Source organism: Mus caroli, unplaced genomic scaffold, assembly GCF_978045245.1.
Source record: "Mus caroli unplaced genomic scaffold, Mus_caroli_1 scaffold_2, whole genome shotgun sequence".
NCBI lineage: Eukaryota > Metazoa > Chordata > Mammalia > Rodentia > Muridae > Mus > Mus caroli.
This window is the reverse complement of record NW_028227257.1, coordinates 35418159-35433073: the sequence shown is the minus strand read 5'-3', so window position 1 is coordinate 35433073 and position 14915 is coordinate 35418159. Positions and strand designations below refer to the sequence as shown.

The 14915-nt window shown below is 41.1% G+C and overlaps 1 protein-coding gene across 1 annotated transcript; it reads left to right on the top strand.

Annotated features, from left to right (window-relative positions):
• The first annotated feature begins 118 nt into the window (after positions 1 to 118).
• Positions 119 to 14822, top strand: Polr3f (RNA polymerase III subunit F). The gene is made up of 9 exons (XM_021153943.2): positions 119 to 311; positions 1083 to 1200; positions 4726 to 4793; positions 5534 to 5601; positions 6689 to 6801; positions 8369 to 8512; positions 8708 to 8815; positions 9600 to 9791; positions 11039 to 14822. Exons 1-9 carry the CDS (start codon positions 250 to 252, stop codon positions 11114 to 11116), a joined length of 951 nt encoding a protein of 316 aa, XP_021009602.1. The 5' UTR covers positions 119 to 249; the 3' UTR covers positions 11117 to 14822.
• The last annotated feature ends 93 nt before the right edge of the window (positions 14823 to 14915 follow it).

The window sequence follows — 14915 nt, the reverse complement described above, 5'->3', positions numbered from 1 at the left end:
CTCTTGTCCGACAAGCACTGAAATTTGAGACAACGGAAGGGAGTCGCTGTGGCGACCCTGCCGAGCAAGGCGGAGCAGGCACAGCACGGGCGCCCCAAGCCGATCCGATGAAGAAGGCCCAGCGCGACCGGATGAAGAAGGTCCCTCGCCTCTCTCACGCGTCGGTCCCAGGCGCGCGCCTCCACCGGTTCCGAGACTTCCAGCGCGCTCCGAGGGGCTACTTTTCCTCTAGTCTCCAAAACTGCCCTCATGGCGGAGGTGAAGGTGAAGGTGCAGCCGCCGGACGCGGATCCGGTGGAGATAGAAAACAGGTAATGCAATAAAGCCAGGCTCCGGTCGCTAAGCGAGCAGTCAGCTGGGTAGCCGGACCCCCTTCTCTCTCAGTCCCGCGGGGAGAGGCTGGGGCAGGCTGGTCGAGCACGCGGGAGCGGGGTTGCCGGGTGTCTGGGCGACCCTCGCCCCCTCCCGATTAGGGAGAGTAGAACTCTTCAGAAGCTCCAGAGCAGCGTGACAGCTTGAAACGTTGTGGAACTGGGTTCTCCGGGATTCTATTAGAGCACTTGGAACGTGACAGCAGCCAGGGCCAGAAGAGAGACCTGCATTTCTCCAGTAGTTCTTGGACAGGTGTTCGAATCCAGGATTGCTCGGTTGCCAAGGGAAGTTCTATAAGAGAACGTTCGGGCCAAATTAGGGTTCAGTTTGTGATTACAAAGGACCATTGAGCCAAGTAGGTTCAGTGAGTGCCTTAACTCCCGTAGTGCACATGTGTTTCTAGGTTATAATGTATTTAAAAGACGACTTTCTCAACATTATTATTGTGGATAATAAGTTTATTACACCTCCAAACAAATTAATCCCTCCAGTTTGTTTGGAGGGGATAATTCTCAGACTCCAGTTACGGTGAATCACTGCCCCCCCCATCCCCCGCATATTCTATTTGCTTTCTGCCCACAGACCTTGGAGTCACTTTGCTGTACTTATTCCCATTGACAACATTGAGCTTTTTAGCTTGATTATTATGTAAATTCCTTATTTGCCTTTAAAAGCAAGCAAGCATAAACCATTTATACCGTTGTTCCTAGAATTATAGAATTATGCCACCAGTTCCCTCATGGAATCACAGATCAAGTAATTCAGAACGAAATGCCTCACATTGAAGCCCAGCAGCGGGCAGTGGCCATCAATAGACTGTTATCCATGGTAAGGTGAAGTCAACCAATTCATGTAATTTGTTGTATATTCTGTTTTTCATTGCTTCCTGTCACATCGTTGTGATGGCTAACTTTATGTGTCAGCTTGGCTGGGCTCTGAGATCCTAGATATCTGCCTGTATGCTGTTTCTGGGATGTTCTAGAATGTAGTATTTGAACTGATGACTGTAGACAGTGGATCGGCACCATCCAATTTAGTATCAACCTAAGCTAAAGACATGGAGGACAGAGGAACTTGCCCCAGCCCACTCTGAGTCCCAGGGCCAGCCTTCTGCCTTCACCACTCTGTCCTTAGACTTTCGGATCCCATCTATACCATTGACTTCCCATCACGGAGGTTAATGCATCCGGTCTGTGCCATTGATCTGTGCCGCTAGCCTTCTCTAGTCTCCAGCTTGCAGGAGACGTACAAGAATTCTCCCCCACCTTGATTACACGAAGCAATAATTGCATAATAAGCCTCCTTTCTAGTAAGCCAATATACTAATTGTAAGGCCAAAATTTGTGGCTTGATTCCAAACCAAGGAAAGGATTAGAATGTCTGAATTGGAAGAAAAAAAATACTCATCTGCCTGCCATTTGACAAGATGAAGGGACTGCATGCAATTCTGTTATAACTAATTGTTATTAGCTTCATTGACAAAAAAAGACACGTGGGTGTCGTCTGTTCTCGACTTGTTATACTTCCTCCTGCTAGCTTCTAGCCATTCCCTATAAAATATTTCCACTGTGAGTTTTTTGGGAGTTATCAATAGCCTATTGATTGGGAACACAGGGTCACTCTGAGCTTGTCAAGAGCAGGAAGAAGTCCCACTGAGGGTCGTTGGGACGAAGCACAGCCTCAGCTTCAGAGACAGTACAGTAGAGTTTCCTTGAAGCCCAAGAGCCTAGAGCCCAAATGCCTCTCTTGCAGCATTTGAAAAATGTCCTACTACATACTTTAAATCTCCTATGTTGATCTTCTTTCACAAACCATTATATGCCTTTTTCCTAAGGACTCTTTGGTTTGGCTTTATTAGAGTCTTACACTAGGCCTCTTCTGAATTACTGTGTTTTTGTTTATGTGTTTGTTTTGTTTTTTTAAACTTCTAGCCTTGTGTTATACTTCAAGGCTCTAGATGCAGAGATTATAGGGATAGTCGACTCTTTTATCACACCTTTGTCTTCACCTTCGTGGCTCAGAATTGGCAAACTTCTCTATGAAGTAGTAAATAAAATAACTTTTGTGGCCCATCTGGTTTCTGTCACAACTGTATCACTTGTCATTTTAACAAGAAGCAGTCATGAGCCATGAACAATAATGCATAAATAGATAGGTGTGGCTTTTTTCTGATGAAATTTTATTAATAAAAAAGCAAACAGTGGGCCAGTGACTTCTCTTTTCACCCAAAGAAGAGAAGTTGGATTTCTGGGCTTCCTTTTTCTGTGTAGAAAGACTCGTTGCTATTCTTTAGGACTCAGCTCTGCTGCTATCTCCAGGAAGAGACCTGGAGCCCCAGGTTAGGCCACAGTCCCTTTTCTGAGTGTGCATGCACCCTTGTTTCTCGCTTAGTGCCAGCCAGCCAGTGCTGTCGTCACCTGTGTGCTTCCCCTTGAGAGTTTGGAGTGTAGCTCAGAGGTAGAATATTCACCTATGCTCAGTCCTCTGTTCTGTAATTCGACAACAGATTGTCCATTTAAACAGCTATCCTGGATGGGAAGGATGGCTCAGTGGTTGAGAGCACTTGCTGCTCTTCTAGAGGACTTGGGTTCAATTCCAGTCAGGGTGGCTCACATCTGGAATTCCAATTCTGACTCTGGACTGGCCTCCCCATGCACCTGCTCTTGTAGACATACAATTAAAAATAAAAATAATTAAAAACAAAACAAAACCAAAAAACAAACAGCTATCCTAAAATGGTGCAGTACAGGTGTTTAGTGAGTGGCCAGAATAGCCTGAATAAAGGACAGATGGGGACCTCTGAATTGAATTTTGTGATCCCATGTTGCCATTTCATGAAGAAGGGAGGGCACTGCAGTTCATCCAGTAAGTAAACCTATTTTACATTCTTAACATGCAGTAGGGCCCCTTCTTGGCTATAGTTATATATAACTGCTGCAAGTTCAGTGGTACATGCATCTGGGTTCTCAAGATGCTCAGGTCCAAGGAGGTTCAAAAGCATGATAGAACATGATTTATCTTATTTTGCTTCATTATAAAAATACCACTACAAGAGACCTTTTGTTCACTGGTTAACCTTTTTGCCTAATTCTCCTATCACAATTAATTGTACATGTTAGTAAGTGTCATTAATAACTATAGTTTAACCTAGTATACTGTTGAATATTCGTGTTTATACTTTATCTGGACTAAATTTTTATCAGTACAAATTCTATTTTAATTGTATTTATCCATATTTTATATAATTTGGACTTATTTAGAATTCAATATGGATATGTATATAGATAGATATAGATATATATATCCTAAAACAACTTTTTAAAAATGATTTCTTTTTATTTATTGTGTGTGAGTGTTTTGCATGCATGTATTGTCCGTACACTGCATGCATGCCGTACACAAGAGGACACTGATCTCCTGGAACTGAAGTTACAGATTGTCGATAGCTGCATGTGGGTACTGAGCACTGAACCCCAGTCCTGTGTAAGAACTCTTAGTGCTCTTCTTAACTGCTGAGCTGTCTCTTCTTCCCCCAGGTTAAGAGCATTTGCTACTCTTACGAAGGCCTGAGTTTGATTTCCAGGACCCACATATAAGATGGTTTGCACCTGGCTATAACTTCAATACCAGGGATTCAATGCCCTCTTTTGGCCTCCATGAGCATTGTATTCAAATGGTGCACAAATATATATGCTAGCAAAATATCCATATATAAGAAATAAAGTAATTTTTCCCCTGAGACAGAGTTTGTCTGTATAGCCTTGACTGTTCAGAAACTCTGTAGACTAGGCTAGCCTAAAACTCATGTCTGCCTGGCTTTGTTTCCTGAGCCCTGGGATTAAAGGCATGTGCCATTACCACCACTGACAATAGATTTTTTTAAAAACTTGTTTGTGGCTGGGTATGGTGGCGCACGCCTTTTATCCCAGCACTCGGGAGGCAGAGGCAGGCGAATTTCTGAGTTCAAGGCCAGCCTGGTCTACAGAGTGAGTTCCAGGACAGCCAGGGCTATACAGAGAAAGCCTGTCTCGGAAAAAAAAAAAACTAAAACAAAAACAAAAAAACACAAAAACACAAAAACAAACTTGTTTGTGCCCTGGCCAAATTATGAAACCAGGTTAGTATATGGGACACAATTAGTATCTCTAGCTTGAACTATCTTTATATTAGTTTTAAAAAATACCTTGTTTGAGGTGTGCAAACAAAATCCTCAGTCTCGGATGAAGAACTGACAAATGTGGGTAGCAGAATAGTGTGTATAATCAACACATTTAAAACTGTAGTAAACTTGCCATCTGAACTGATATATTTCCAGAGTAATTGACTATGATATTTTATTTTAAAATGCTTTAGGGTCAGTTGGATCTTTTAAGGAGTAATACAGGCCTCTTATATAGAATAAAGGATTCTCAGAATGCTGGGTAAGCACCTATTTTTTAATTTTGTGAAAAATGTGTTTATTGCAAAAGTAATGTACATATTAAAAACAAATGCTAACATAGTAACAGGTATTGTGGCACACACCCATATCACTGCACTTGGGAAGTAGGGCAGAAAATTTAGGGCTATCCTGAGCTACACAGCAAGTTGAGGGCCAGCCTGAGCTATGTGAGACTGTATGTACATAATGTAGCTCAGTATGTGGTGCACACCTATAGTCTTGACACTGGGCGGGCAGAGGCAGAATGATGAGGTTGAAGACAGTTTAAGCTGTGCGTCCAAAGATCCTGCCTCAAAATAAGAACACAGAAGAAACTGTGCCATCCCTGCTTTTGTTCTGTGTTTCCATTTCCCAGACGACCTGCTCTTGGTTATTTCCTTCTAGACAGATTTAAATGTTCATGGATGATTCTATATATATTATTTCTTTTTTCCTTTTCTTTCTCTCTCTTTTCTTTCTTTCTTTCTCTCACAAGACTGGATCATGCTATCCATACTGTTCTGTAACTTTTTTATATATATAAATATATAAATAATAAATTTATTGTACTTTGGACATCTTTTCATATTGTTACACACAGCTCTGTCTCATTCTTTTTAAGGTAAGCCTTTCTTTTGCTAAATAAGTCAGTGTGATAGCCTTGTCTGCTAATGAAGTAGTCATACAGATGATAACACAGCCTACAATTTTTCCTTTTTAATTCTGCTTTATTCCCTGCAGTAAAATGAAAGGGTCCGATAACCAGGAAAAACTGGTATATCAAATCATAGAGGATGCAGGGAATAAAGGTGAGCATGGGAAGGGTGAGGTGCTGTCTGCAGGGCTAGACCTAAAAAAGTGTTCTGTTCATTTGTTTAAGAGAGAAGGTCCCATCCTGTAGACCAGGCTTTCATACTCAGTATCTTCTTGTCTGGTCTTCCTGATATTCGAGATTGCAGGCATGTCCTGTTAGATGCAGCTAAGCATGTATGTTTTGTACATAGTCTCTTTCTTCATGTACAACTTTGTTTGAAGGAAAACTCATAACTTCCCACAATGGGTATTTATTGAGTTTAAGAACCATACATAGCCTTATTTTTTTTCCGTCTTACAAGTAGAATGTTGTTAAATAATAGATGTACATGAATTAAAGCAGGTAAACTTTTGTATCCCCCAACCCCATGGTTGAAGATGGCAGATGAGCATGATTCAAATTTAAGTTTCTTGTCACTTACAGTCTTTTTTTGGTTTTTGTTTGTTTGTTTTCGTTTTTCTTGTTTTTCGAGACAGAGTTTCTCTGTGTAGCCTTGGCTGTCCTGGAACTCACTCTGTAGACCAGGCTGGCTTCAAACTCAGAAATCCACCTGCCTCTGCCCTCCAAGTGCTTGCATTAAAGGTGTGCACCACCGAAGTGAAACTCAGGAAAATGAGATTAGGGTAAAAGACTGGAAAGGAGACGTGATGTAAGCTAATTCAACAGTGTTCGTGGTTTGTTTGATGGGTTTGGTTTTTTTTTTTTTTTTCATTACAAAAATGTTCTTGTTTTATATATATATTTTAGAAAATGTCCCTCTAGGTGGTGATATATCACTTTATCCTAGTTCGAGGAGAGGCAGAAGCAGGTGGATCTCTGAGTTCAAGGCCAGCATGGTCTGTACCTCGGCTGCATAGTGAGGTCCTCTCAAAAAACAAACAAAACCACACCAAGGTTCCAGGAAATGTTCAGTTAGAATGAGAAAGCATATACTTTATCACTGGCTCTTGTAGTCTGTCTCTATCCCAGTGTTCGGTTTGGTTTGGTTTGGTTTGGTTTGGTTTCTTCGGGTTTTAGTTTCTGAAAACAGTTCTGAACTTTGAGTTAAATGATGTGCTATCAGCTTTTCTATTTTCTTACAGGAATATGGAGCAGAGATATTCGGTACAAAAGTAACTTGCCGTTAACAGAAATCAACAAAATTCTCAAGAATTTGGAAAGTAAAAAGCTAATTAAAGCTGTGAAGTCTGTAGCAGTGAGTAGCTGGCTTTCTGGCTTCCACCGTGCAGTTCACTAGGCTGCCCAGCTGGCTGTGTTGTTGGCCTCATTCCTTAGTTTATGTGGGATTTAAGACAGATAGTTTTGTTGTTTTTGTTTTGTTTTGTTTTGTTTTTAAAGACTAAAAATGTAGCCCCTGTTGGGCTGACTTTAACTTGCTGCATACTGGACTCTTGATATCTCTCCTGTTCCCAACTTTGTCCTCTGCTCTATGGAAAAGAGAGTCTGGAGCCTTGTCATACCCTAGTTGTTGTGTTGTATGAGATAACTCAGTTTATCCTAGCACACTGTCTCACTCAACAAGTGTTTGTTGATTGGAATATGACAGGTACTGTTTTGCACTTGGAGTATGTTAATGAACAAGTCAAAGAAAGATCCCTGCCTGTGTCTCTTACACCAAATTTGTGTTTCCATTTCTCTCTCTCTCTGGAATATTCGTTGATAAAAAAGTTGACCTGTTGTGAAGACATAGAGTGGTCTTAATGCTTATTGGTTGGTGTGAGAAGTCATACTGACAAGGCAGCACTGTGATTCCAACTAGTTGACATTGTAGGAAAGAGAGTAAAAAGTTAAATGTTTGCTGGTCTTAGGGGTAAGGTCTAGGGAATGTAGAGTAGATGAAGCGCAGATGTTTTGGGGCAGCTAAACTGTTCTATAAAACAAAAGCCTTAACCTATAGACAATGCACAGAGTAATCTTAATTGTACTGTGTTATTTTATTTTGAGAGAGGGGTCTCAAGATATATAATAATATAACCAAAAAATAATAATATAACCAGGGCTGGTCTTGAACGCAGGGTCTTCCTTGCCTTAACCACTGGAATCATGGGATTTCCAGGTGTGTGCTGCCATGCCCAGCCACCTGCATTGTTTTTAATATTTTAAGAGTTACTTAGACATTATGGGGATGCCAGAGTGGAATGTAGAAATTAGTAGTTGGATGTGGCTTAGCAGTTAGGAGCACTAACTACTCTTCCAGAGGACCCAGGTTCAATTCCTAGCACCTACATGGCAGCTTACAACCGTCTGCGCCTCCAGTTCTAGGGGATCTGACATCCTCTTCTAGACTTTGTGGGTAGCTAAGACACACACTCATACCCACACACATTAAGTAAGTAATGTTAAAAATTAAAATAACTATGACAGAATTTTGGAAACCACACCACTAGGGGATAGAAGAATAGGGGCTAACCTAAGTAGTTGTAGAAATGGTGTCTATAAAAGGAAAGACAAAGGAAAATGTGCTTAAACACCACACTGTATCTGAAGCAGTGTTCTTTCCCTTCCTGTGAGGCTTCTGATGTCCTATACATAGCAGCAGACCATGGACAGTGCTGGCTGCAGTATAGTTTCCCACTGAAGATAGCTGCCTCTTTAGAGGACAGTCCCAAGTTCAGTAACTCTGCTATCTTTGCAGTAATTCTGTACATTGAAAAATGTTCTAAAATATTTAACTGTTCTAAATGTTCTAAAATATGTAACTGTTCACTGTTAGTTTCTAGAAATGTTTATAAAGAAATGATCTGTGCATATTTTTTTCCTAGGCTTCCAAAAAGAAGGTTTATATGCTCTATAACCTGCAGCCAGACAGATCTGTGACTGGCGGTGCCTGGTACAGTGACCAGGATTTTGAATCTGAATTTGTTGAGGTGCTTAATCAACAGTGTTTCAAATTCCTACAAAGCAAGGTGAGGTCATTAAGGAAACATCACAAATCCTTAAAAAAAAGTGGCTTTGTGAAAGATTGACTTTTGTATATCATAGTGTAAAAGATCGAAACCCTAAAACTTGGAAATATTTACCGTATGTGCTACTGTTGGCATGGCACAGAACTTTAGCACTAACATGCATTTTTGCTGGAGCCTCCTTTTCTGATCTTACAGGCAGAGACAGCAAGAGAAAGTAAACAGAATCCAGTGATACAAAGAAATAGTTCATTTGCATCGTCACACGAAGTCTGGAAGTACATCTGTGAGCTGGGCATCAGCAAGGTGAGAGCTTGTTTCTGCCCTGTCTATGTGCGCTAGTGTTCCTCACACGGCTGTAGCTTTGCTGTGCTTCACCCATCCGCCCTTCCAGGCACACATCCTGCTGAACCCATTTTGGAAAAGCACTGTCCTGAGGTAGGCAGAGGCCCTATGGTGTCTGACTCTGCTGAGCTCTTCTCAGTACAGTCCTGGCAGTCCCGTTCATAGTGAAAGTGTCCTAATAAGTTCTTAATTGTGTGATAGTTGTTTGTTACGGTGTTAGTATGATTTATTGATACTTTCTTACTTAATCAAATGTAAGGACTGTTTTGAAGACCTTTACATAAGGACGATGATGCTTTGCATCAAAGTGTCATTTGGAGAAGTCATTTTCAGTTCCTGCTTCCCAGATTTCTCATTGATAAAAAATTAGGAACTCAAGTTATTTCATGTCTCAAATGTTTCTCTATAAAGACATTTTAAGAATGTCCATCAAATTCTTGGGGAGAGAGATTTCTTTGTGGGTTTTTGGTTGCCAAAGGAATGTCACTTCATAAGCCTTGCAGGTTTTCTTTTAAAGGATGATGACAGCAGCATGAGGCTCAGCCTGAAGACAGACTCCTGTCCTCAGCATGTCAGTGGTTTGTCTCATGGGGACTGTTACTTACTCTATCTGTGCCTTCCATTACTCTTCCCCAGAGCATGGCTTTACACTTGACTGAGCAGCTGTGACCACTGCTGTTTTTAATACCTTCTCTGAAAGGATGGTTCATGTCCTTCATGATGCTTTCTATATACTGCTTTCTAGGTAGAGTTGTCCATGGAGGACATTGAAACCATCTTGAACACACTCATTTATGATGGCAAAGTGGAGATGACTATCATTGCTGCGAAGGAAGGCACTGTTGGCAGCGTAGATGGACACATGAAACTGTACAGGGCAGTCAACCCAATCCTCCCACCTACAGGCGTGGTCCGGGCACCCTGTGGACTCTGCCCCGTAAGTGAAAGCTGCTTCACTGTGGTTTCTCTCCCCGTTATATGCAGATGCCATAAAGAAACAACAGGCACTGCAGGCTTCCCACCTGTAAGTGCCACATGAGCTATTCAACCTCTCCCCCAGACCCTTGATGGATTGCAGACTGTTAATGAATAGGACTTACATTCTTTCTTGGAACACTCAGGTTAGGGACATGCCCTTCTATTCTTGGGCCTGAAATGGGTACATTTTCACTGAGACCAACCATTCTTCTCTGTAGGGAAGGAAATGGTATTTGTTGAAAACTCACTATGAACCAAACATATTCTAATCCTTCCTGTGTCTTTGGAGCTAGTGATGTTATTTCTTTCCCCTAAAGAGTGAGGGAACTTCAGGGTGGGTGTAGCTCAGTGGCAGAGCACATGGTTAGTGTACCCAGGTCCTCTCTTCTCCAGATTCGATCCCCTAGTGCCCCCCTGCTCCCCAGGAAAAAGAAGAAAGTTAAATTAAGCAGAAAATATCACTTAGGATAAACATAATGCTTTCCCCAGTATTCCTTAGCACTTTTGCTCATTCATTCCTGAAGCTATAGGAGCCAAAGGTACTTCCTATCTGTGGCATTGATACTCGTGGGCTGCTGCTCTGCCATATTCATTATGATAGCCTTTGTCTGTACCCCTGAGCTCTTTGTGACCCAGTTTCAACTCCTAGACAGAAGCCAACATCCTGGTAATTCTACTTAGCACCCTATGAAGATACTTAAACACAGAATATCTTCAACTTAGTAAAAATTAAATTGTTGTCCATCAATGTAGACTCACTTCCTTCGTTCCTAAGCACCTGCTAATAATAGCCTTTTACCCAGGTAAAAGGGCAGGTGAATGGGTTCGTCTTCATGCTGTGTTAATATGCCTCCAAGCCAGGCAGGGAGGTGTATACCTTAGTCCCAGCATTTGGGAGGCAGAGGCAGTTGGATCTCTGAGTTTGAAGCCTGCCTTTTCTACATAGTGAATTCCATGACAGCCAGGATTACATAGTGAGACCCTGTCTTAAAAAGCAAAAACCAAGAGAACCAAGCAAACCAAAATATAAAAGCTTATAGTTAACCATGATCACAAAGTAGGCACTGTTACAGTATGCTCTCCAGTCCTTATCTGTTTCAAAGAATTTTTTCTTTCTTTCTTTTCTTCATTTAATATTGCTTTAAATTAGTGGGGATTTGAAATTTTAAAACTTGAATTTGAATATAGACTTTTTATTTTTTAAAGGTTTTTGAGGACTGCCATGAAGGTGGTGAGATTTCACCATCTAACTGTATTTACATGACAGAGTGGCTTGAATTTTAATGAGAGCTGTGCACTTTATTTACATTTGGCAAACTGAACTTCACGGAGAACAAACAATTCATGATGGAGTGTAAATTTCATTGAAAGCATACTTCACAATAATGGATACTGACTTGCTGCTATGAAAACATTTACTTATGAAGACAGAACACCAAGCAGATTGAATTTAATAAAGTTTAATTGGGAAGTCTCTTCTTCAGTGAGTAAAATACCTTGAAGGTCTGGAAGACAAGGAAAGCAGCCAGCAAGCCTGTGCTGACCAAGTACTGAGGTAAAGGCTGAACGAGAAGATGTTCACTAGAGTTACTTCATTGAAAACTCAGCGGGGTTATTACCACCATTTGTTTGGTTGTTTTTGGGTTTTGTTGAGAAATTACAAGTGGTGCAGGCAGGAACAGCTGATGATGGGCATGTGTGCCATCTTGGGGCCTGGGTAGTCAAGTGGGCATTCCTTTTTCATGCCATCTGTTGCTCTTCACCCCAGGACTCTTTCAGGGGAGTGTGCCTCCATACCGACCTCACTCCCAAATGCTGTTGTACAGGACATGTTTCCACATCACTGTTTTTCCATGCTAAAAGAAATAGTCTCACTGTTCCCTTTTTGTTAAGGCTATAACTTTTCTCTGTATGCCTTAATTGTATTATTTCCTGGATTTTTTTCCAGATTCTCATTCCATGCCTGTAGTGTGACTCTCTCTACCACTAGTGCCAAATTCAAATTTTACAGTCTAAATTCCAGGACAGCCAGAGCTATATAGGAAGAGACCCAGTCTCACACATAAAATTAAAAATAGAACATTGCCCTTCATTTTGTCTCTGAGGGTTGGTAACCAGTCTTTAGCTGGTGCCCTTTTCTCTTATTCTTCAAAAAACTGGTATGACATGTCTGAGCAGAAAGCCATCACTGTGTACTTTCTCAGTCCTGGCTGTTCGGCCCTGGAAAACATTAATTGGCATGCTGTTGTACAGAAGGTAGCCTTTGAAGGTAGCCTTTGAAGGATCTCAGCACGTGGATTGTTTCTTTTTAAAGATTTATTTATCTGTAAGTACACTGTAGTTGTCTTCAGACACTCTAGAAGAGGGCGTCTGATCTCATTACAGATGGTTGCAAGCCACCATGTGGTTGCTGGGATTTGAACTTGGGACCTTCAGAAGAGTAGTCAGTGCTCTTAACCCCTGAGCCATCTCACCAGTACCCCCCCCTCCCCTTTTTGTTTTGAGACAGGGTTTCTCTGTGTAGCTCTGACTGTCCTAGAACTCTGTAGACCAAACTCAGGGATCTGCCTGCCTCTACTGCCCAAGGGCTATGATTAAAGATGTGCTACCCGCACCTGGCTCTTTTTTCCATTTTTAACTCTCTTACATATTTAATTTTCTAGTAAGGTAAGACTAGTGCTTATTTGATAGGTCAGGCAGATCGGACATTGTTACCATGCCACACCTCACAAGAGGTGGAGGGAAAAAAACCTGTGTTTTATATATAATCTAACACACAGCTGGTGTCATTGAATGCTTACTCTTATAGAGCTGGCCATAGACTTCATCTGTTAAAATTAACTAGTGAGTTTGATTTTACTGGTCCTCAGGTAACTAATGATGCTGTTCACTTAGAGCACTGTCAGAAGGTGGTAGAGCTCAGCTCCACAGAGGATCCCAGTGCAAACCCTTTAAGTTGGTCCATGCTTTTGGCTTATATAAAAAACTTAGTAAGATCAAACAACCTTAGACACGAAGTAAGTGGAGTATAGTGGAAAGCCTTTAATCCCAGTACCCAGGAGGCAGAGGCAGGCAGATCTCTGAGGCCAGCCTGGTCTACACAGCTAGTTCTAGGACAGCCAGAGCTACATAAAGAAACTCTTATCTTGAGGAACCAAATAACAATAAGAGAGATAAGTTATTTTCGAGCCAGCCTGGTCTACAGAGTGAGTTCCAGGACAGCCAGGGCTACACAGAAAAACCCTGTCTCGAAAAAAAGAAAAAAGTTGTTTTGGAAATATGCTCTGCATTCTGTTTTGTTGTTAGAGATAAGAGCGTCACTCCACACTGGCCTGGAATAAACTTGATGGCCCAGGCTGGCATTGAACTCAGTTATTCTGCTTTAGCTTTCCAAGTGCTGGGATTCCAGGCACGCATTTAGCAGCCGGGCCTGGCTTTGCATTGTCTTGATAATTAGATAATGAGTTTTTAAATCGGCACTCAGTGGCTAGAAATGTTCCTTGCCTCACCAGAATAAAGAGAGCTTAGATATTTTTCCTCAGCATTATTTTTTACTCTGAGTATTTTTGCCTTGTAACATATTTTTTTTACTGTATTAACTGAGAGGAATAGAGAAGTCTGAAAATGTAGCAACTGTTCTGTAAATAAAGTGGGAATAAGCTATCAAAAGAAATTGTAGGTGTCTAAAATTATAATGTCACAAAATCAAATTGCAGATGAAGCCCAGACTCTTCGTACTTTCCCACTTAGTACGAGGCCTTCTGTTCACCTGAGCACACATACGACTCATCTGCTGAGGACCCTGTTTAAAAGTGAACCATAAAGAAAGGAGACATGAGGTGATTTAGTGGTTCCTAATGTGGATGGAGTCTCACATTAAACTTTGAATTTGGCAATAAATAAGTTTTAAATAAGGGTTTTGGTGGTAATTAAGCAAAGTAGTCAACTCAATTCTGTGATGGACAGTGATAGAATACTCCTCGTACGATGAGGCCTCTGGCCCAACCATCAACCCAACAGTTAAGGGGGGAAAAAGTAGTTTCAGATTTACTATCTAGTAGGTGAGAGATGAATAGAAAATATGTGCCCGGGGCTGGTGAGATGGCTCAGTGGGTAAGAGCACCCGACTGCTCTTCCAAAGGTCCAGAGTTCAAGTCCCAGCAACCACATGGTGGCTCACAACCATCCGTAACGAGATCTGACGCCCTCTTCTGGAGTGTCTGAAGACAGCTACAGTGTACTTACATATAATAAATAAATAAATCTTTAAAAAAAAAAAAGAAAATATGTGCCCTCTAGCAGTACGGTCCAGTAAGACAGCATTTTGAACTGAATCCTGCCTCTATGTTGCTCCTGCAGGGTTTATAGGTATGTACCACATCTGGACAAACAGCATTTTCTATCGTGATGGAAATAGTCGTTATTTGGTGCTTAGTCCAGTAACCTTCAGCCAGATGGCTGGCCAGCACTTGACACAAATGATTAAGAACTAAGTTTTTATTTAGTTGCCTGTGCATACTGTTTATATTAGACAGCACAGCTCACCAGAGAGCTCTCTTGCATACTCTGCCCTGGAAAGTATTGAAACTCACACTGAAATGTGTTAGTTTATAACTAAGATTTTTTACGTTAGGAAAAAAAAAAGTGTTTTCAGTGTGTGTGTGTGTGTGTGTGTGTGTGTATGTGTGTGTATGTAACAGGCTTTTTAGCGGTGATTCGGTCAAACCTACAATCCAATTTGAGTCTACTTGAATTTGAAATTAGTAATTATTTACTCTGCTTTTTTGAATTCTTAAATTAACATACAAATGTTTGCTATTTGTTTTCTGCAGGATAAAATATATTCATTTGATATATAACTGTTTCTGTTTCTGGTATTATTTATTCATTCCCATGTGAACACTTAAAGTACACCTATATATATGATTGTTTTCCTATCCTCCAAATATACTTATGTTAAAAGTTAAAGTCATCCCTGACTTTAGAAATCCCCAAATCATTTTAGGCTAACACAACAGCTTTGCACCCCTTCTAGGATAAAAGTGTGGGGATCACATTTCTGCATCAGACACGGGTTCTGAGT